This window comes from Bombus pyrosoma, linkage group LG15 (assembly GCF_014825855.1).
Source record: "Bombus pyrosoma isolate SC7728 linkage group LG15, ASM1482585v1, whole genome shotgun sequence".
NCBI classification, from domain to species: domain Eukaryota; kingdom Metazoa; phylum Arthropoda; class Insecta; order Hymenoptera; family Apidae; genus Bombus; species Bombus pyrosoma.
Genome location: NC_057784.1, coordinates 8686973 through 8711840, shown reverse-complemented (window position 1 = coordinate 8711840; position 24868 = coordinate 8686973). Strand labels below are relative to the sequence as shown.

Genomic DNA, 24868 nt, shown 5'->3' with positions numbered 1-24868 from the left:
TGTTGCGAATATTTTGTAAAAGTGTATGATAACGAAACGAAGAGAAAGTTGGCGAAAATGCAATGGTAAATTGAGACGAAGCTTGCTAGGCTTTCTAGAGATAGCGGCTTGAACGATTTATCGAGAGCGATGCAATAAGGAAATTACGAGGACTCGAGGATTTATTGAATCTTCTCAGCTCGTTTCAGAACGTAACTCTAGTCGAGGACGGATTGCGATAAAAGTGCTTAGCTGTAGCGAGTCGTAATGGAGTGTGATTGATAACGCTTTGCTCTCCTCGATCAGACCCAGTTTATCATTGTTAACACGCGCGGACAGACGTGGACACGTGTTCCCTCCAACTTGGAATAAATTCTCTCTTCCACCATATCCCCTCTAATTATCCTCAAATATGTATATTTATGTTTTATCACAAATCAATCTCAATTTTTGACAAATCAAAATTATTGTTATTAGGCAACGAATGAATTTCTTTCGACAGCAATTACCAATCGATGAATCGAGTGAAAAATTTCAATCTCATTCTGTAGCATAGAAGAGAAACTCCAAGGCCGTATTAAAATACCTGCAATCCATAAGCGATCTACCTTCTCGTTCCTTCTCTACTTTTCCCAATCTTCCTTGACAAGATTCCTTGAAAATCTCGGTGCATTCAGTTAGACCGGTAACAACCCCTTCCTGCATGTTCGTCGTGGATTACGCCCCTAAAATCGGGAGGTCAGTGAGCTGGAAGAAAGATAAAATCCGCGCGATTCGTATTCGCCTCGTTAGATCGGAACGACGCAATTAACAACGTCGATCTGGTCGATCGAGTCCGGACGCTGGAAGACGCCTCCGCTTTTGTCCAATTCGACTCGATTTGAAAATTTCACCGCGGCTACATCGCTGTTCTTTGCGACGTATAAACGAGAATATAGAATCGATACCGATTGCCTGGCGTACAGTTTCTCTCGGTGACCTTCCTATCCTCTTTCGTCACACAGGGAAAGTTCAGCTTGCAGTTATCTTGCCACCTCTTTGTATTGACGATTTCAATTGCCAGCTAGGACAATTTAGATCCAGCCGAGCGATAAATGGCGCGCGATTGAATAACGCCTTGATTAAACGCGATCCCATTTCTGATAATTCTCCCGCCTTTTACCGCCCCTCAATCCCCTTTCGTGGAATTTTCCTCGCAATAAAGTGCAGCTATTCGAAAGATGTCCAGAATACTTGCATCTTTTGGTCAATTTGTTGGGGAATTTGCTATAAATGAATTATTCGATCTTCTTCCGGATATCGTACTCCACCTTGCAATTATCATTACATTATCGTTACAATTGTAGCTTTTACTTACGATGTCCACGAGGTGGTGACTCGCCGGTGATCGAGGCGATGCGTGGTGCGTCCTCGCTGATTTCGATGTCAGCCGACTTCTGGTAGACGTCCGCGATGGAGGCGGTGCAGCGCAAGACCAATCGTCCATTACGAAACATGTCGTTCGTCACCTTGAAGTCTATGGTCGATTTCGATACTTGCGAATCGTCGTCCTGTGGAATGACCAAGTATCTGGTTCTGTACGTCATGCTGTTGTTCGTGATCTGCAACATGTTCAAACAGGGAAAAAGTTTAATTCTCGGTTGATATCTTTGGATTATAAGTGATCGTAATAGTTTGGAATAAAGATGATCAGAATCATTCGCAGGATATTTAATTTTATTTGAAGACCATTGATGATCTCGATATTTGTTACAAGAAGACATGGCAAGCTTCGGTTATTTCAACGAGGTCGTTTCATTCTACTTTCTTCTTTTAATTTTGTGTTTTCTGTTGTCGACGGAAAAAACGAGGGTTTGTATTTTTCATTTACCGCTAACGGTTAGGCAGGATTTAATTAGAAAATTAGTTTCGCTATACTCTTCAAGGCAGGGAATGTTTGTCCGTTAACAATGCACTAAAGCAAGTGTACACGTCAAATAAATATTTAGCGGCTAGAAAATGAAACAAATTAATTCTGAAGCTCGACGTTGTATATACTTGTATATACTTTTATGTATAAAGCATGAATTATTATGCCACTGCTAGAAAACCGCTATCGTTGAATATACGACGATGATTTTGCGCCGGGAAAATGTGCCGTGTTGTCTTATTCAAAGCATTGAATAAATAAAATACTCTTCGCAACTACCAAAAACTTCAATTAGAAAAATCTCTATCCTGCAGATTGTCGTGTATGCACATTCCGAGCCGACAACTGCAACTAACACTTCTCCTTTGACATCTTTCTTAAGACGACTCGACGAACCTAATCTAATCTCGCTTTCCAAAGCACGAAACATTGTCCATCGAGCGATACACCGTTCAAACCGTTACTACGCAGTTATTACGTTATTCCCCAGACCTCTTAACGTTTTCCTGAACAAATAATTATCGATCGCCTATCAGAGATTCGCTAGTCAATCCAATTTCCTGCTTGCCATCGAAGACGGCGTCTCCACAGATTCTTCTGCAACGTCTCTCTCAGAAATGAATTCGTTGCTTCTAAAGATATTACGCAGTTTCGTTGCTCTTAAGGTAAATGAACGGCGGGAAGAGGAGCTTCGAACCTTTCTCTTTTCATTTTCCCATCTTGTTCCTCCTCCTTCGCTTTACTTCTTCCCGGTTTTCTTCAGAGACGAAAGAAGAAAGGCTAAAGAAACAGAGGAGACGCGACACGAGAGTCGCTCGGAGTTATTACTTCGGGGAACAAACGAGGGGCTGTGCATTAAGTTCGCGGGCTCGCGATGACGCGAGACTACGCGGTCTCTGTTCATAAAACATAATGCATAAAGCTTGTGCCTTGTCGCGTATCGCCGTTTCTACTCTTCCTCCCTCCCTCTCTCTCTCTCTCTCTCTCTCTCTCTCTCTTCACCTTATCGCCTTATCCCGTGATATGGCGACTTCTCTCACCAGCGATATCGACGTCACACGGAATTCTCATTGAACGAGAACGTATGCCGTCGTTCCTGACTTTTATTCAGATCGAGCGTGTTCCTCGATGCAACGTTGACACGCGATGGTTAATGGCGATGGAAGTTACTCGTTTGGGAAGATGGCAAATTCTGGTACAGTGGATGCGACCTTCTCAGACAATTTATGGTGTTGAAGTTCAGACAGAGATAAGTAGCAGTCGTAGAACAAATTTTAAACCGTCCCGTCTTAAGTGTCCTGAATGACGATCGACTAACGATCAAAAGCTGTCGAGTCACCACGTCAAATTTTGTTCTGTGTCACCGATCAGCTGCTACCACATTGCAGCCTCTGATCCAACCCTATCGACTGCAATCGCGTTGTAGCTTCTAATCCAACCCTATCCTCGAGACAGTGATTTTCCCGGCGGGAAATGGAACGTAATCACGAGCTGGTGATCTCTCGAGAATACTTTGATCACGCGACATCTCTCGTTAATTTCGCAGTGGTGAAATATAATTAACTGGATATCCCAACGTGGAAACTTCGTCAGCCAGATATCGACGATCGTTCGAGATTTATCGGCCCTAGCTGATGAAGCGCAGATACCCTTCGGTATTCCCTATACTTCTTCTCCGACTGTCATCGCGATATCTTCTCGTTGAAAATACGATTTTCTGTGATTCGTCATATTGCGAAAACTTTATGAGCGTTTCGAGTCTTCCTGGCGGAATTCCGCGTCGTTGTAAATTCGCCGAGTTTTATCGTTTTCTCAGAATTCCCTGCCACTGTCGTTTATCTTGTCTGCGTCAGCACAACCATACCGCTTCGTACAAAATTCCTAGCGCGGATCCTCTAGGCAGAATGTAGGTCGCGTTCTTTCCGCGAGTTGATAGCTCTTGTTGCATTTGACGATTAGTATTTCCAAATGGATACAGGATAATCATGAAGCATCGACGAATTCCCTTCGATCTTTGATTGAAAGGTTTGATTATTATTACGAACAAAGATCGCGTGTCTTAAGGGAAAATTTCTCAATTTTAGTATCCACATACGCGATCGATCACTTTCGAATTAATTTCTCAGGAGTCAAACAATCAACGTCGATGATATCGATCAGTTTGTACAAGGTACTTACTAGGCTGAATACGAACCATACGTAAATTCATGCACGAAACAACGAGAAATTTTCTTTCGTTCGCAAACTACTCCCTCGAACAACAATACAGCGAAGAATATCTTTGTTTATTTGAATCCTAGGCCAACTAAATCACAAATACTAAAATCACCACCGATGCTTTCGTTCGTAATCGCGGAATTAAATCACACCCTGTCAAAAGCAAACAAGCGTACGAATAGTTTTGAACGATGGTGCGTATTTCATTCAACGCTATTTTTGCTCAATCAAAACCCGCTTTGAAACAAACACTCGAGACCGGAGTCACCAAGTGGGTACTTGATCCTCTGCCAGGAGGGCGCTCTTTCCACCGATCCGGAATCCAGTACTCGGTCGTATTTTCTCACCGCCGCTACTTTCGCTTAGCCACGCGAAGCATCGACGAATTTTCTGCGACAAATCTCAGCCTTCGGACAAAAAGTTACAAATTCGGGATACGGGACGAATGGTGTACGCGTGGATCCAACAAGGCCGTTTCCCAGGCGCCTGGCCATCGAAAATGTATTATCGTGGTGTCCGTGTCACGGATTTGTCGGAGACCGTCGCGCGAATCGGGAACGCCAGAAACATCGCTCGTTAGAGGCTTCTTTCCTGTAGACGACGGACAGAAAACCGATAAACGCGTCATCCAACCCTTCGCGCGACTGTGATCTCCGGGTGCGTTGCAATTTTCGAGGACGAATGGTGACGAGAGGGTTCCCGTGCCATCCGAGTTTTCCAGTTACCCAAGTGGAAACCGGGTTAACGGACGTCGAACTGTATTTTCAAGATTGGATGGTTGCGTTTCTTCTACGCTTTTTTTACAGATTTTCGTTACTTTTCATCGAAGTAGATTTGCTTCGTACCTGCGGCCAATAAAATATTCTGCTTTTTATATTATTAAGCTAAGCATAATCATCGGCGTGCAAGAATATCGCGAAGCTCGATTAACCACCGATATTCCAAAGAATCATTATGTAAAACGACAGGACGAGTAGACCACTTCAATCCACCACAGAAGAGAGGAAGCTGCGCAACCAATAATAACTTCGAGCAGGGAGGATGCAATTAAGTTTCATCCAACACTACTCTCGCAGTCTGCGAAAGCTTTTAACTTCCAATATTGCCGGAGTCAGTCTGTGTATTCGTGGATGCACACCTGCGAACGCGTACATTTTTGCGACGCTACACACGCACGACCTTGCAAAGTATACAGGATACAGTATACGTATACAGGATGTCTCTGAAATTGTGCAACAAGCGATCAGGTGATAATTCTACATGTAAAAATAAGTTCTCTCTCTCCTCGTGTTAATATCTGTAAACACGAACGGTTTGCTTCCTACGACGTTACTGTTATCTTATTTCCACAATTTTCGCATTTCGAATGCTTTCGTAAATAAAGACGAGAGTATTGCCTTCTAAGGCATTATTTTATTAACGTAACAAGTGCTCAGAATGTTTCCCAGAATGTTGCAGCATACATAGCCGCTGCTCTCCAATTAAATTATTGTCAGTACGAGCAGAAAGGGAAGTCCGATACCTGGAAGCTTACAATTAGTACACGCGCACTTGGCGGATCTTCGAACTCGTTTTTCTCGAAAATGAAGCCGCAAACGTCGAAAAGATATTATTCTTTATTTTTCGACTCATTTTTGCTCGTAGAATCACCACCCCACAGCTTGTACCACGATTTCGGAAACAGTTTGTATATTCTGTGTGACGGAGAGATGGAAACGATTTCCTATTCCGGTGACCGGTATCGTTGAGCAAACCACTGGTTGAAAAACCTGCATTTTCTCAATGAACCCAGCTTCTATTTTGATCTTTGAACGACGCAAGACTTCTACCTGTTTCCACCCCTTTCTCGGCCGTCGTTCTTCCGCACGAGCTGACGCGCGTTTAACAACTTCTCCAGGCTACCTCCGTCGATATTTCTCGCGAGATATCTGCTTACAGTTCGCTCGAGAAGACTTAAAACTCTAGATCGTATTAAAAGTTGCATCGTCCCGCGAGGCTCGCTGGAATAAATCCTTTGCCTTGAAACTCCTCTCCTTCGATGGGTGAACCGAGTTAACACTTTGCTTTCTCGCCGGAGGGATATTCTCTGTTCTTTCAATTTCACCATTTAGCTAGACAAACTAGATACGATCATGTTTCGTGCACGGTATACCATTGGCAAGAAATATCGCTATACTTTGCCGGAATTTTCTCCCTTGGTTGTAATACAGCGTAGTTTCTTATACAGCATTTTGGACTTTGTTTTTGAGTAAATTTTAAATGGAAGAATTTTAAACAAGATATTTCTTTATAGAATCTTTATTTAAGATTTGATATCAGTTATTCAATTTGATATTCGATTGTCTCAATTACATTTTGTATTAAATTTTGCCACATTTTCTGAATAATTTGTTCGACCAAATCTTGAACGACTCACCGTGAGACTGTTCGTAAAACGAAGCGCAGAAACAAGGCGAGGGTCTGCGATGATGTTAGAAGAAAGTTGCCGACAATGGATCAGAAGAGAAAGGAAGAAGAAGACGAGGGTACGGATAGCTTGGTCCCGGTAACGCGTGTCAATGTTCGCTAGTGCAGGTAGAAGCCAAAAATGGCAGGGTGAAATTGCTGGTCCCTGCTGCATTTTCGCAGCGGCTATTGTTACAGGCTGGACACGCGAATTTTCAGTCGCGCTTAGAGACCTCTCCCTTTCCCCTCTGGCCATCCATCCTTCCACTCTGTTTCACTATCGTCTCTCGGCCCGTTTTCGTTCGGCGAGAAACTAAATCGCCAGCCGCTTTCAGCTCTCGTCGCCACGCGTTAATTATAACCGATCCGATCCCATAAAGCGGCCGAATTTATTTCCCGAACCCGTCGAGACCGGGAAAATTATTTCGTCAAATAAATCTCGGACCGGTGGACCAGGGGCTATCGACGCGTTGAAACACCACCAGGTAGAGAGATCGAAGAGCGCCACTGACTGAGATATTAGGAGCCGATACGCTCACTGATTTGTTAACAGTGCAACTATGGATCGCTATATTATAAAATATGGATTTGCGTGAAAAAAAATGGAAATGGAAGATTTATTTATAATGATTGCAAAAAGTATTGACAGATACCTCTATTTTTCAATGAAGCGTCCTTTTATCAAATTTTACATATTTCACTTTGATGGTATCAAATTTTTCTAGTCATACGATAGTATCGTTAAATAACACGAGATTTAATGTACTCGGACCCAATTAATTGATACGTAAACTATATAATAAATACAACAGCGTGTCGATATCTCTTGTAACAAATGTATAATACATTATCTATATTTATCTGATATAGCAATACATTTTAGCGTCAGTAATTCACCGAATAACGCAGAACGTTAAGAGTTAAGCATTAAGCGAGCAGAATCCGAACAACAGGAAACATTCGCGCCGTCTGAAGAACAGTAGTCTGACTAACGACTAAAGTCGAGCAAATAACTTCGGCATCCTTTTCCTCGCGACATCGCGGTCCATTTAAGCCTCGGGCAGAGCCCTGAGGGATCCTCGAGAGCTTCGATCGCCAACTTTTCTTAGAACTCGAACGCTGTTAAACACGTTCCTCTCTGCTTTATCCTTGTTTTCCTCCGACAAATGTACATCCTTCCTCGGCAATAACATTTTTACGTTCCCGTAAGTGTTCTCAAAGAGATTTTTCCAACATTTGTTCTGGAAGATTCGCTGAAACTTGTTTGATACTGTTTTTACTTTATTTAATAGGATCGAAGAAATATATTCATACGCTGTTCCGTTTTACGTACTGTTTCGTTAAAAATTGGTGGGTTCGGTGGAAAAATGTTAGGAATATATTCTTTTATTTCAAAAATTGAAAGATATATCCAAGCTTTTATGGAACATACGCGCAATAAATCAAATAAATCGAATATTTCGATTTTTATTCTTGAAATATTTACATAAACATCTCCGAGCGTTTATGGCAGCGCGTAGTAAAATATTTTAATGTTTCAAGGCATTTCTATTTGCTATTTTTTTTTTTTTTTTACTTTACTTTTTGTTTACTAAAATCGAAAACAATTCGAACGCGATTGCATTTTGAACGTCCTCTTCTTTAAAATCACCGCTTGAAAATCAAAGAAATTGGTTGGTTCCTTTATATTCTGCGAGGCATACGCGCCATTTGTTCCGATCGATCGCGTTACGTCGGCACGGTTCTATTCAATTTCCGTCCATCTTCGACGCCTTCGATCCAGTTTTGTTTTTCAATCAACACTGGGGCCGACTGTAACTACCTGGTCATTTCACATTTCAGCGCCGAGCTTTCGTGCGGTAGCACGGGTGTATAGCATAGCGACGGGAATTAAATTTATCGAGATCCATCGAGATACATATCCGGGCAATCGGCGTGAGGGTGGAGCGACGAACAGGGGAGGGTGGATAACCGGTGGCTCGCGATGCCTCGTATGCAAATAAATCGTTATTCCGCGGTATTTGTTAAATCAACCGAATTATTCCGTTAAATCGCAGGCACCATCGTGGCTCGACGCGTTTAATCGATCACGATGACCCCCGATGAGTTATATGTTTTCGATCGAGAACACGCGATGCTACGGCCACTTCCGCCCGTTGTCTTCTTTCTCTTGTCCCATTTTCTACAGTTTTTTTCGAACAAATCGTGGTGCGAAAGCTAATAGGTATTTTCTGTCGTTTAATGTTAGTTCTGTTTCTTTATTTTGCGACGTGGAATCGTTCTTTGAAATTTAGTTTTAGTCTGATATTTCCGATGGTGACAGTGAAAGTACTGGCACTGTATCCTTGTTTCTCGTATTTTTTCAAATTTCCTGTGGCCTTTTATCTCTATTTTTCTCTCTGTAGCGATGGTTATTTCACCTCACGATGTAGGCGTGACGCTATTTTACTTTAATTTCATTTGTTTTCAACCAGAACAATCTAATTCAATCTAATCCAATCTAATCCATTACGAACAACTAAGCTTGTAGTAGAAGCAATTTGATTCTATCTAATCTGTTATAGACGTGTAAAAAGTCGTCCACGCCTATTTTACATTTATAGTGGCTGTTTCGTAATAAATAAGAGCAATCTGAGATTTCGTCGAGACAAATTATTTCTCGTTTAAAAGATCGGTCACTTTCGCCCCGTTTGATTACCTCTAGAACCGATATCTCCACCAAATTGGATTTCAGGTATCAAATTCCGGCTTCGAATCTTCTTCCACGACGTTCTTTAAGATTTGTGCTGGGAAAATTCTTAGAAAGACAAATGACGTCGATTAAAGTCCTGGATGGGGTTATTCGAAGAGCATATAGGAGTGTAACAGGGAAAACGGCATTCATTAGTTTGTCGTCAGACCTTCCATTGGTTATCGCGTCGGTGTGCCTTCATCTGATTTATGCTCGTCTTCTCGGCCCTCTAAGTGAATACTTTGCCACGTTGAAACTCATTTAACTTGTTGTGTCTTCGAAATGAAATCATCTAACTCTTTAGTCCATCCGATCCCCAAATTTATCGTTTTCGGTCGATCGACGAGTTCGATTTATCGTAAATTATCCATTATAAAAGGGTATACTTTCGTTCTATTATTAAAAACATTTGCAAAGTGAATGATTAATCTTAAGTAAATTTACGCTTCAGACCCTTTACTCTCAAGTGCTCGAAACACCGTCGGTTGCAGGAGAAATTCCATCGTTGTAGAATGGTCCATCAATTTTGAAGTATCACTACCCTTCCCTCTAGTTCTCGAATCATTCTACAATTCCTCTATCATCGAGCATTCGACACAATACACGACCGCCATATTCCAAGAACCTGTCATCCTCATCCACGCGAATTCTCAACGCTATCTCATCGCTTCTTCGCCTCTCTACGCTGGAGTCTTTCGAAAAATCGGGCGAGGCATATTTCATCGTGTCCTCCTTAACATTGGATTTCTCTGCGACGAGATTCACCGCAGAATCAAGGATTCTCCGAGCGTTTCTCGAGAGTCTTTCGCGAAATTGATCTATTTTCAAGGAATATCCAAAGAAAAAGATCGATCGCACGATGGAACGAACAGGATCGATCGTTATTCTGTTTTTCGACGAAATAATTGCCGTTTGCTGGATACGAGCCGTTGAACCGTGGCTCGATCATTTATGTTCACTCTTGTTTACACGGGCCGCGTACGTGGCCAAATAATTCGTTCGCGTGCGGGGAAATTAATTACGAATTATAAGCGGAACATCAAATTGCTCTAATTAATTAATCCGTCACAATGGGCCCGAATATGTGTTTGCTTGTGTCGGTCGCTCTTCGCCGGCCTAATATCCGGCAACATTAATAATTCACTCGAAATAATCGCGCCCCGCTATTATTGTACCCCCTTGACATATCACGGGTCGCCGCAAAAACCAATGGCTATTTTTGTCTGGCCCCACCCACGGCCATCGTTTTTGTTCTGGTTACCTTGGCGAGGTACGTTTTTGATTAATTCCTGGCCTGGAGAAAATTTGTGTGCACGCGTGTTTTTAGTACGAAATAGGTACGAGGCAATAACCAGGTGTCGCCAAATGGATTGGCATTTTCTTTTTTCTTTTTTTTTAAGGAATAGAATACGTGGAACAGAATTGCGGATAGAATGTTTAGAATGTTCAGGATAATTGTGGAATATTTCTGTATTTAAATTCGTGATACGCTACTTAATAACGAGACACGATCAGATGAATTAGTTGTTACTTATTTCACATATCCTCGTGTCTAAAATGTTTAAGATGATTTCTGGAATATTTGTTTCTTTGCGATATCCGGGATAGTTGCACGATACTCTTATATTTATTACCAGGATATGTACACGACACTCGTGAGATATTTTTAGATCGGAAAATCTATCGACTAATACAATTCATATATTTCTCTCGGAAGGAACGTCTTCCGAATACAAAATCTTCTCCACTCCGCACCCTCAATCTCCTCAAGTACTTCCTTAAATTCATTCACCTTCCTTCACATCCCTCGAATCACCCTTCTTCGCCTTTCCCTCTGAAATTATTCCTACAGCGAGAAACACCTCGTGTCAACGAGCTCACCTGAACGGCGAACGGGGTGAAAAGGTAAATGGAACGTAACGGAACGAGGGGTTAGAGGTTGGCGAGATGGAAGTCGAAGCGAGGGTGTTCCTTGTGGAACTTTAATCATCCAGTAAGGTCACGTAGCTACGGCTCGAGGACATACATATATAGCGGTTTGGAATAAGGCGTGAGAGAACCCCGACGATATACTTACGAGATCCTTGTTCAGCTTCCACGTAATGGCGGAGGCGGGCCTCGAGTTGCCTGTAGTGCAGTTCGCCCGCAGCAGCTCACCCACTGCGATCCTTTCTTTCTCGATACCGATCGTCGGGTCCGTTTTCGGCGCGTCTAAGGCATAATAATTACGTTGTTTAGCACACGCGACTGCTAACTCGACGCCTGGCGTAAAGCCAGCTACACGTCGAGGCGTCGATGCGAAGAGTGAGCTGGAAGGGGTTGCAAGTGTTTCGGGAGATCTTTCTTAATTTTAAATATATATATATGTCGAATTATTGTTGGAGTTTTGTGTTGAATCATCATTTGAATTGTGGGCGCGTATTAATTCTTCATTTGGATTTACCATTGTTTAACTTAACTAAATTATATTACACTTAAATTGTTTAACGCGAACAGATATAACTTTTACAAGGTTTAACAACAAATTAGTTTAATGAACGCTTTTAACAATATTCTTGGGTTCGAACGAATCCACGGTCAACGGGAAACTCTTTGTACAATAGTTTGTATTTTCTCTGTATCGCAAATTACGTTAGCTGTATCGCTTGGTATCTTCTAGACTGACTCCCCGATATCCGTAAACTCTCCAAGATCACAATAAAAGACTGCCTGGATCTCATTTGCCAATTACAAAATGATTAGAAATATCAACAAAATTCCAGGTGTCGTTGCTAGGCAGTCCTGCATAGAGCCGACACTGCTCCTGGCCGGGGCTTGTCCGTTAATACAGCGTGTCCCTCAATATCGGAACTTCTTCTGCCAAGTTAAACGTTCATCCCGTGACCGTGGCTACGTTCAGCGACCAGTTACGTCACCTCGAGCCCAAGTATTCCAAAAGAAATGCTCGATGTCTCTACATCTCCGACATATCTATTATTTTTAGAGTTGGACAGAGTATATTCCATTTTTAAAAAATCAAGCAAAATTTGATGCTCTTAATTAATTCGTAATGTTCAGTTTCTTGTCTCGATAGACTTGATCAACTTGCAATAGAAATTTACGTATTCGTGATTTATTTAATCAACCTGATTTTTCAAATCTCGACGGACTTGACTCGAGTTCGAAATTTATGTTTCGTAATCCTCCGACGCACAGTCGATAGATACCAGCAACAATTCGTACAAATTACAGAATCTAACAATAATTCAGTTTAAAACTATTCCATTACTCATAACTACTTCACGTTTCTCAATTTCAAACCGTTCGATCCTTCGATACAATGGAACCAGTTCCTCAGCCCGTGGATAATTAAAGCGGCATCAACGTTCGAATTTCTATTCTGGAAAAGGGACGAGGAGAAAGAGAGTTCTTCCGATAGTAGTTGAGGGCCGAGTCGCGTTCCTGTTGGAAGTCTTCCGCGAGCCGTCGAATGCAACATGAAAATGGGTGTCACGTAGGGGCGCACGTGCGCCGCATTACGGGATGGCGCTCGCGCGATTCAGCAACCAGAAGGATTTGTCTACTCGGTGAAACTTTTTAATTCTGAACCGAGTCCAGGCCGACCACTACTCACCTACTACTTCCATTCTGGCCCTGTTGATCAACGTGTGGTACGAAGGGCTTCCAGCAGACACCTCGCACTTGTACAACCCCGTCAGGTTCCTCGACACGTTGACTAACGTTACGTCGTTCGAGTTCGATTTGGAAACCTGTAAAATAAATCCAGATCGAACATCGTTGATAACGAATATTAGACTCAGTGTTATTATCATAGATAAGCGATTAGGATCGTCCTTAGAGACTGTTCCTAGAGCTAGACAATTGTCTACCAGCCAGAGAATATGAAATTGATTTCCTCGCCTTTTACGCAGACGGTATCGTTTAAAATTGTTTAACTAAATAGAAACTTGTGATTCTAACTTTCCTAACCATATCATTATACAAAACCACATTCAGAAAAATTTCCTAAATTTCTTCTGAAACTCGCCAAGACCGAAAACGTCGATCGAAGTTCTATTTCGACTCGCGGTTTCCGTCTACCGTGCGTTAAACTCGCGGGGCCGGAAATCATCGATGCTTTGGTGAACGATGTTTCCATTCGGAAGGAAGAGGTCGAGGAGACGAGCTGCCTCGCTTGAAACCACCACGAGGATACTTTTACAGGCGATCGAACCGCTCGAAATCTGATAGCGTCGAAGGAACTACCGGGAACTTTCTCTGCACCTTCTTCTTTTTCTTTTCCTTTTGGGTGATATCGTTCCGCCAGGAAGTTGACTCGACTCTCGGTTACAGGATTGATGCCCGACTAAAATGTATTCTTCTATCGGCTCGCCGGAAAATGCTCCACTCGCTTCCACGGATTCGATTAATTTCTTTCGAACGTTCGTATCTCTCGCGAACTATCTCCCATTCTATTTAACTTTTCGAAAATCAGTTTTCTGCATGAAAAATGGACTGTCGCTGCTTGATGGAGGAGCCTACGATTTTGAAGATCGTCGATACAGCTTACAGTTCGTTTACAGCCATACGTAATTCTTCGGACAGTTGCTACGATAAATTAATATTTCTATGATCGAGCAACGAAACAACAGACTGTGCTCCTTTCCATTGACAGGATAAATAGAACTTAATTATAGGAAATACAATAGAAGAAAGGAATTACATAAATGGAAAAATAATACTACCAAGACGATATCATGGTGATTACTTTCTGCACTTGTTTACGGAGAAAAAAGAGAATATACGTAATACCATCTATTCACCGTAGTTTCCAACAGATTGCTCCCTGACAATTATTCCACGTTAGAAAAATAAAACAAGAGACTCCCTTTTAAATTTCAGGGCATCCACCTACGGATTTCCAACGTTGATAACGATTCCTCAGCAACGTCATAAACGAACCTTATCCACTCTGTCTCTTTTGTATAAATTTCGAACGGAAATGCGTATAATTTCCCGAATCTCTTTTCTCCTATCTTCTCCGCTCGCTTCGCTCGTTTTACTTTCCAGCTCGATTCTCCCCCACCCCCCCTAGAATTACTTTGTATTCCACGCGACTATCGACCTTCCATCTAACCCTCTCCCCACGTCTAAATCTCGATCGGACTATATTCTACCCCCTCGACCGACCCCTCGTCGTTGCAATCATTTATATGCATCGCGGTGGTTCCCTCTGCCTGCTTTACAAACTACACCGGATACGGAAACAAGCTCTTTTCACCATTTCCTCCGCTTCTGATGGAATCGGTGGACCGACGAAAGGAACGTCCGCAGATCGTAGAAAGACGTTTCATCGATGGATTCTCGTTGTTCTTTCGAAATATCGAAAGATCGATATTTTTATATTTTCGTCAGACGACGAGAGTCATTTGATACGAGACGAATCAAGACAGTTGTGATCAAATAATCTTCGAATACTCGGATTTCCTTTTCGTGCAGTTATTTTAAATATTAGGCGAGCCATGGTTATTTTTATTTCATGGCATAGCCCATCGCGAGGAACCGATAGCTTTCCACGAAGATTTACGAACGACTGATGTCTCGTGTCGTCAATACGCCACCTTGTTTTTCGAACCATTCTCTACCTCGTACAGGCTATTCATACGCGTGCTGCTTCTATGAATCCTTGTCGCTAGCCGATCTTTTACCATTTGTTTGCTGTATTGGAGGAATAAATCAGGTTTCGTAGGAAGACCGCGTGTTATCGCGGTGGTTTGTCGTTTCCAGGATGAACAGGCTGTTGGTTCTGATAATCCCGCTACAGATAATAGATAGTGGTTGGAGATAAAACGATCTAAATAGTAATATTGGTAATACTAATCCATTAGAGACCGATGTTTCGTTAAGGTTTCACGATTCTTCGTTTCGCTACATTTTACTGTCACCTTATTAAAATTTTCCCTTTCATTGTATACGAAGAGAATTCTATGGATTTCCTTGATATTAGGTTGTCCGAAAAGTTTCTTTCGTTTCATAAGGTGATAGTAGATGAACAACAATTTTTGTTTTATATTATTTTATTGAATTAGGTATGATCAATTTTGTTCTATTTCTACTATTGTGTTCGTGCATAATTCAATAAACTATTATAAAACAGAAAACATTGTTCGTCTATTATTTCCTTATAGAACGAAAGAAACTTTTCGGATAATCTAATATTTTGAGAAAGAAACGATCGATGAAAGAAGAATTGAAACGATAATTAGGACAAATACGAAGTCTTTGTATCTTAAAAAATGTCGATACCAGTCGTATCTTCTTGGAACTAATGCACCGTCTCGGCCTTTTTAGCTATCGGCGACTCTACAAAACGGCGTTGTCAGCGGAACAGCACCTCGGAAACCAGTGTGGAAATTTTATTAAAGATACGTATCAGCCAGCTCTATGCATCGCGCGAATGAAAAATTTGTTTTCCAATGTCTCGCAACCGAGTCGAAGTGGAATCGAATCGATTGCCTTGGTTTTGAAACTCTTCTATCTTGTCGGCATCCATTTGCCATCGTTCGCAAATAGCAGCCAACCTATCGATTCAACTAAAAAGTAGTTTACAGACTCTCTTTGCTTTCCTTGAGAAAAACTTCAGACCTAAATAAATTACCAAGGCCCTTTTAAAATGATTTGTTTAATATTTACAATTCATTTTGTTTCACGTGACTAATTGATTACTTTGAGGCTCGAGTTAAATATTGGATAGAACTTTCTTACATTAGAATTACATATAAATACAGCTTTTACAGGAGATTAGAATCGCGCATTAGATAGAATTTCTTACGGTTAGAATTAGGTGTTAGATAGAATTTTATCTGAAAGCTGTCATTTTCGCGTGATCTCGAGGGTAAATAGAGCCGAAACGCGTCGCGTTTGCCTCTTTATTGCCTCGAAAATGGTTCGAACGAATTTCGATTGACGATACTATGTTTGGGCAACGTGGTGCTGGCTGGGTACAGCGTGAAAATGGAATCTAAACGCGCCGCTTTAACGTACTCGTATCCTTTTCGTGTTTACTTTGTATATCGTTTCTATCCATTTTGTGTTTTTTAAATCGCCGTTGCTAATATCGGTTTGTGAAGTATAAAACGTTGAGCGACGACGTACAACGTACAACTATGAGAAATGGAAACGAGAACAAAATACAATGGAGAGAAAACACGGGAGAAACAGAGATACTCGAAACGATATACGATGAAATATGTAGAAAATTATTCGATAAAAATTATCCATTCTGTATTCGTGCGTTTTTAATATAAAAATTGGTATTAGAACACAGATCGAATATTTAGCATCGCAAGTTCCACCGGTTGTAAGAACGCTGTTTAAGCGCTCTACTGTTTTTCGATCTAACGAAAAGCGGCGGGATCACAAAGTTCTAAAAGCGCTGGCAATTCTTTGTGCGATAAAATGAACAAGCCTGACTAGTTTACTCTGGCGAGGATGGTGACATCAGGTGGATCCGATAAAAGTGGCGCGCGTCACATCGACGTGAAACTTTTTGCCAACCCCTGGGGGAGCGCGTAAGTGCGAAACCGAACCGTAGACCGGACGAAAGAAATCGATAGGGCTGATTTATAGCGCGAGCTACGACCGCGACACGACCCTTTGGAATCCCCATTCAAGTGGATTTCATCCCAGGTCGGCCGACTTCCTTGTTTTACTCACTTCCAACTCCACGCCCCGACGTCCTTTATTTCATCACAGTGATTTTCTTTCCACTCGCGCCTCCATTTAAATATTTCTCACGAATCGAGAGATTGCCGGGGAAAGGTCAAGTCTGATTGATTTTGACCCTGTGGTTGATCGAAATAGCGATACGGCAAGGGAGCTTCTATCGCGAAATAGTTGAGAATACGAGCTTAAACTTCGTGAGGCAAATGATCGAATTTCAAATTTGAAACTGAATTTGATTTCTAATATTCCTCTCCCCTAAATGGATTTAAACAGCCTATCTTGAGATATAATTATGTTCTTATGTTATATAATTATGTTCTTCGAATATTTTCTGTGAAAGAAAAAAGAAAAAAAATAGACAAGTTACGAGCACTCTCGACAACACACTCTTGACAAGCACAACCCTTATACCATTCGAAACCTCTAAAAACTCGCATATCCCTCGAACACTTGCTCGTTACACGGCAACTCTCGGGAGGGTTGCAAAATTTCCGCAGAAAACGCAGTTAGAAAGTTTGAAAAGCGCGACGATATCGCGGGAAGCAGGCGGTACAGTCGATGAGGGGAAAAACAGGATGCTTCACTCGAAGGCGGAAAAATCGGGCCGCTATTCGGTCTTATCTTCACTTGCTTTCGAAATACAGCCGGCAGACTGATAAATGGACGTCGCTAGTACGTGCTTGTATCGGCTTGCAAAAGAAGTTCGCAGCTTTTGCCGCTGTTTCCTCTTCGAACACGTCAACCTGCAGCGAAAATGCATCAGCTGAACGAAACGATCATCATGGAATTTTTTCTTCTAAAAGAAAAAACGGAATATTTTTCTGTCATATACTGCTGTTGATATAAATACGAAGCAACAAGAAAAGTTGATGATTCCCCTAAAATTCTGATATATTTGGGGCGAATTCTTGGCGAGAAATCTTTTGCAATCTTGAAATCACCAGATTTGTTTGCCGAAGAAACTATTCTTCTCACTTTTTCGTTTCTCTTTTAAAGATTAGCCAAAGTTGCTTTCTCGTGGATTATTATCATCAAATGTTTTGCAATGAATTAGGTACGTGAATATCTACAAGGTCAAAGTTGAATCATCGATAGTGATACTGTTTTCTCAGACGGATCTGTAGGTAAAGAAACGCGAAATCTAACCAAAGGGATAGCACGAACTTCATGAGATTTCTCGTCATAAAGTTTTATCGAAGTGCTCGTTAAGAGTTTAATTGCGCGCATTAGTTGACGGATTCGGGCGCGACAAGCCGCGTTTTTGGCTTCCGCCTCCGGAAAGACACTGTTTCCGATGTAATTAACAACGTTTCGCATCGACGGAGGAACTATGTCCACCCTCTTGCACAAACATGACGCCCATAGATCCGCGCTAGCGTTCATCTTTGGCTCTCTGTTTTATACAAGTCGATAGGATTTAAATAGGCTACCGAGACATCTGTTAGTTACTGGAACAATGTTATTCTTATTGCTGAAGATATTTCGGATTTGTGGATTATTTACATATTACTACATGGACAAAATTTTCCTAAATAAAACGTTGATTTCATCAGACACACCTGCGCTGTAGCAATTGAAGAAACAAAAAATACCAAGCCTGTCATTTTTGCATAACGTACATATGTTTCTTTCCCGATGAATTTCGTTTTAACCTTTCAACTGCTACGATACGATGTTTCCAAACATTAAAACACTTGTAAATCTGGGTTTCGCGTATCGATATTTGTATTTACGTCATTTGTGGAAAAATAAAAAAACGAGTCTGTATACTTGGATACATTTTTTCAACTGAGCCCCTCCTACGTTACAAATAGATTACGAATGTTTATACATTCGTGGAAAGTTTAAGATCAAAATGCATAGAATCTAAAAGTTAGTTAAATTAGAAGACGAGAAGAGAATACTCACGTTCACGTGCATTCCATCGATGTTAAAGGTTTTGCACGGAGGATCTCCTTCTGGCAGGTACCGATAGAACTCCGTATCCTCAAAATACCATTGCAAGGAGTACAATGTCAATCCTTCTAGATCGTAATGACAGGATAGTGTCACTGTGTCGCCCGATCGTACTACCGCTGGCACATTGATTGTCAGATCTTTCAGTCCTGTTGCACCTATAATCAAACAATGCGACACAATTTTGTAAAAAAATACGACTGCATCGCGTAACAGTGATTTCTATAAAGTTTAGGGAGAACATTGGTAATAGAAACAGTAGCTGAGAAATACAAACCTATTTTATTCGAATCGCTGAACGTATACATGTGGATATATGCGTTTTGTTTTTTTTTTTTTAAATACCATAGATCATTTTGAGGATCGGCCATTTTTATCGAAAAAGAAAAAAAATTTCATTTCGATCAGGAGAGTAAAAAATGCAAAAAAAAAATACTCAACTAACACGTATATATCGTAACGTATACTTACAAATTTGTATATCGCGTAACGGGTATCGGTTTCGTAGATTAATACTGGCCGCAGGGTTGTGTTACCAGTTAGAATGGCAAAACGGATAACCTTCGTATATGGCGTATTTTTCCATCCGCTGTGACGCGTTCGTTTTGTCGTTTTAATTGGCGATACGAGGTGAAATGCTTGAGAGTTCTGGATAAAAACCGTCGAATGACAAAAACTCGTCGTTCTACGGACGTTTTTGTAATTAGCTGCCCGGAGTGTAACCATAGTACGGTATAAAGCGCCACTTTATGACGCGTGTTTTATCGTAAAATATTGTAACTATCCACGATCATGTTATATTCGTATTGAACAAAGAACTTGTAATTTCGAGAAACGAATACACGTTGCCGGAATTTATTACATAAACGTCAAAATTTGACACTTTAATTTACAACTTTTATAATGTCAAAGGGTTACGAGCAAAAGGCATTGTAAACTGGTGCATTGTTCTCGGCGAGCCTCGGCGCTTTCATCCAGCCAGTTATTTATCGTTCTAATTAGTTATTCCATCCAGTAAGAATGTAGAACGTACGACAATTAAGTTCCGTTTCTAGCGCTAATCTAATCGCGCAAGCAAAGTCCATTTAGTCCGCCAAGTATCTCTTTAAACGGATAAGCAACCCTCCGGCATTACGCGTAGCTTGGAAAACGTCTAATCTTAACACTCCACGGTTTCTACTCCCAGCTCTATCCATCTGTCGCACTCTGTTCCGATTTAACGTGGTCCCCATTATATCTTGTCCTTTGTTTTACATTCACAAAAATTTATCTAATGGAAAAAATTAATATTTATAATTGAACGCTTTCAAAGGAAATATAATATCCTTTCGTTTCGTTGTTTAGTCGTATTGATATTCCAACGAAGCTTACATTTTTTTATTATTATTATTTAATTTGTACTTTACAATTTGTCCAGCTGGACACTATTTGGTAAATTTTTCTAGCTTAATTGCTAAATAACGTGTGGATGGCTACCCCCGGCGGGATACCATCTTCGAGTTTGACTATTTTATTTCTTTAGTGAAGTCAGTGGGGTGTTTTCTTTTTAGTCTTCTTTCTATGAGAGTTTTGCTCGCTTCAGCAGCCAGCTGGTTTGGATGTGTTGCAGTTTTTTCCTTGTATCTTTCTGCGTACCTGCCGATTTCTCCTTTGACTTTTGCTTTCTCTTTGAGTATTTTAAGTCTTTGCGTAACTTACATTTAACACTGAATTTCATATTTTTGGATAATTTCTTTCATTTCGATATCCGGATAAGACTTTATTTTTAGGACTTGGAATTGGCTATAAATGGCGGCTTGTGCGGTGTATCGTCAGTTTCAAGTATCATAGTCAGACAGAAATTATTCTCTCAGTAGCTTTTCCTTATCGTACAATCGGAGTAACGTTTATTTCCAAAGAGAAACTATCATGAAAAAAAATTATTTTCCAATCACAAACGCCTTCCAGCGAACAACTATAAATTCCATTCCATCGATACTCTAGAAGCACGCAAACTCAATCCGAAGGTAAAAATATTCCTAAATATACCATTTCTGTTCGCTGTTCCTCGACGAAACATTTTAAAGCTGGCATGCGTTTCCTGAAAACCCATATCTCGGAATTTCCATGCACTCTCGTATGGTTTTATCGAGAGACTGCGTTCTTGTTTGCCCTGCCATTTGTCTACTACAGCATTATTCGGTTTCCGATTCAAGGGAATGTCGACTGGCGTAGACGTATCGTATCCTCCTATTCGTTTGTTTCCTTTCTAATTTCATCATTCTCCTTCGGTGCAGAGAGGCGCATCATGAAAGAGGGTTCGAAAAAAAAAGAACAAATACACGCTGCTTTGTTCTCTATGTAGATGAACCGAGTGGAAAGAAATTGATTTTTTCCTAGTATGAATCCAGACTAGTCGCAGATGTTCCATTTCGTGTAGTCTGTTTTCCTTTGTATCGAATTCGTGAAATAGAATCTGACCGTGGAATACGAAACTACGGTGAGTTTTCAGCTCAGAAAGCTTTCTCCCTGGTCACGCTTCAAAAGCGAAACTATCATTATCAAACTATCACTGCAGTCGCGTCCACTCTCGACGTTTTAATTATTGTTTCATCCGTGTGCTTGTACATAAAATTGCCTTCTTCGCGGACGAGAATAGAAGTTTCAGATTGAATCGTGCACTGAGCTCGCTAGGTAAGTAGCGTAGATTGTATGTACATTTAAAGTGGTTGGAAATAAGGACAAAGATTTGTAAAGAAAGATGGAATTGCAGAGAACAAAATACATTTTAAAATTTGTTTTATGCATTTTTCTACATCTGTGTATATAAAAAAATTCATCTGCTTCTTTAGAGTAATTGTAGATTTTGAAATAATTGACTACAAAGAAATTTCGATTTTTTCTTTTTTTTTTTATATATTCCCAAGAACTTGTCGAATATTTTCTCAGCGAAGGATATGAAGCGAAATTTCAATCGAAAAAAACGGAAGGTTTTTCTATCATTTCAAACAGCGAATCTTCTCGGCACGAATAAATAAATAGGAAGCTCTAGGAGTGGAAATAAAAATTGATCGTTTTCGAGAGTATTTTTCGAGGCAGAAATCGGTAGCTGGTAGTTGAAAATCTCTGGGAATCGACCCGCCCGAGGAAAAAGAGAGCAGTCGCCTTTAAATTTCGCAGAGTGGCGGAGCTTTCGCGAGCAGCTTTTAATTCCCGGATAATTCGACGTTCACGTGGTCGTCGAAAAATCGTCGGCCCCGATATTCCCATCGGCTTTCTGGCCATTGTGCCGGGTTAAAAAGACCCTTCGTCGCCCGTTAAATATCGATTTTAAAGGGAAACGAGCGCGACACCCCCGTGAGAGACCTCGTGTGTGTTTTTACGCCCGCTGTTTCTATGGATTCAGTTAAATGCACACAGATGGATAACCTAGTCCTTCGTTTCGATACAGACTTATTCAGCTATGAACGTTCCCACGGGGACCCCGTTTCTACATTTCTCCATCCAGCCGGTGGGATATGAGCCGAACGATATTGCCAATTCTACGTGCCACGACGGAACAATAACTCCACTCTGAAGAATTATCATCTCCCTCGTGTCTCCTTAATCCTTTCTTCTGTAGCGTAGCGTGAAGGATCTTGGAATATTTGCGCATATTCTTCCATCTTTTTACCTTGTTAGAGTAACTGATATCGTATTGTTTGTTAGTATACAGTTGCTACGTAATATACAGAAGAAAAATTCCTGAGAGTCGAAGAAACTTAGAAACGCATTTTCACAATTTTTCCACGTCGACTAGACAACGCAGTCTTTCCTTCTCCTGGTATACGTTTTAAATTCAGACGACAACTTTCGTAGTTCCCCGTCAAGAGTTTGACCGACGCTCGTGTCTCTGCCGAGTCTAATTAGCGCGAATGTGCTCAGTTGCGATAAGAAAAATTTTGGTTGCTTTTTAACGATGTAACACGACGTCTGGAACACGTCTCGCGTACTCGATTTGTATCTATCAGCGATCCAAATTGACATATCTAAGAAACTATGATGGATCACATGTTGACAGCCGTACTAATAATCGAAGTATTCCAAGCATTCGATCGATTCACATTCACGTATAGCGTGCAAATTAGTCCGCCAGTTTCAGTATGCTAACTGGAATTCGGTTTGCTTGTGGTGAAAATCGAACGCGTTTGCTTTTCTCGTATTTGCACGAGATAATTAGTGATTGGAAGCGGAGGATGGACACATTCCTGATGCATTGACGAGAAATTGGAAAATATTATTCATCACTTTCTGAATGATTAAGATAATGTACTATTATTAATTACTACAATTAAAATCGCATGCTGTGTTCAGTTGTTTAACTTGACAGTAATAAATAATACCTTGATTAAAAAAGATCAATTATTTCATTAGTTGCTACGATACATACGATACGTTGATTCAACAATGTAGTATGGGTTTAGCAAATGATATATGTTTTTTACATGAAAGTTATCTACGCGACTCGTTGCTAAAATGGTTATTTCAAAGTAATCAGCTAAAATCAATCATTTTACACATTGTCTATTATGACGGATATCAAAGCTGTATCGATTCAATTATCTAAATAATTTCTCTTCCGCAATTGCTACATTTTAATCTTTGCTTGTCTCTCTTGCTATCTTTCTAAAAACACGTATCAATTTATTTACCTCAAGACCGCGTTAAAATAAATCCTAGGGCGCAAACATCTCGAATTTGTTTAATTATGGACGAGATATCGATATTATTCGAAACGAAACAGCAAAAATACAGTCAGCAAAAACTTACGAGGCGTTTTTATCAGCTCTAATTGGCAGTTAGGGAAGAGAAAACCGTATGATTACACTGAGTGAAAATTTTGATTTTTGGTCGATTAACATGCAATCTCGTAAGAATTCTTGTAAAAAAATTTCGTCTTTTTCGTTTTATTATTGAATATTTTTCGCTCTCTCTCTCTCTCTCTCTCTCTTTCTCTCTCGTAAATAACCACTGATATGTATCTGTATTCCGCAAAGAGAATTCGTTAATCACCTAAATTAATAAACATCAATGGTATAGTCGACGAAGCGTAGCTTCCAAACTTTTTGTTTATTATTCTATTCAACCGAAAAGCGGGATATTAAATCAAACATACCCATTATATTTTCAGGAGAACGATTGCAAAAATAATTTTTCCACATAACTTGTGATTTTTGATGATATTGATCGAACAGTTGGAAAAATAAATGAGTAGTAAACAATAATACCGGGTTGATGGATATAAAATGTTTTTTTCAGGTAAATCTTATCTTTTATGATGACTAACTAGTTTCATTGTTCCATATTTATGAGAATTTAAAACTTTATACAATAATTTCAAAATTCTTAGAATATAATTACTACAATTTGTTTCAAAATAATTTATGCATTGAAAAATTGTCTACGCGTAATAGATGTCTTTAACAATTCAATATAAATGTATAGTTCATAATTCCAATCAACTTTTATGACATTTTTTCTATATTTCAACTGATTAAAGAACCACGTGAATATTCTGATTATGCATGATAGCCAATAATGAGATTTTAATATTTTTATTGTAAATTTTCTGAATATTAAATACACGCAACCTATAATAAAATTTAATTAAATTTAATGGGGAGCATCGCAGGTGTATTAAATTCAAAGTTTATAGAAACATTATTTTGTAGCTATACAAATACAAAAATTTAATCGATATATTCAATTTAAATCCTAAACAGGAGAGAAACAAAATTAGTATGAAAAACATCATTAAAAAAATTTGGGCGCATCTGGTAGTAAATCGTAAGTAATGTCAATTTGCACAATCGCAATAATCGTTAATATTATCGGTCCAGAGGATAATTATAACGATCTCTGATCGCATAACGGATTCTGTGCACGTGAAAAAGTAATCGCGACTCGCG

General features: G+C 40.2%; 1 protein-coding gene across 1 annotated transcript in view; it reads right to left on the bottom strand.

Annotated features, from left to right (window-relative positions):
• LOC122575833 overlaps positions 1 to 24868 on the bottom strand; it is a 131186-nt gene that overhangs the window by 23330 nt on the left and 82988 nt on the right. Inside the window, exons 2-5 of the mRNA XM_043745298.1 lie at positions 18894 to 19099; positions 12895 to 13030; positions 11359 to 11492; positions 1337 to 1580 (exon numbers count right to left, since the gene is read on the bottom strand). Of these exons, the coding sequence (XP_043601233.1) occupies positions 1337 to 1580; positions 11359 to 11492; positions 12895 to 13030; positions 18894 to 19099 (720 nt within the window). The remainder of the gene's footprint in view (positions 1 to 1336; positions 1581 to 11358; positions 11493 to 12894; positions 13031 to 18893; positions 19100 to 24868) is intronic.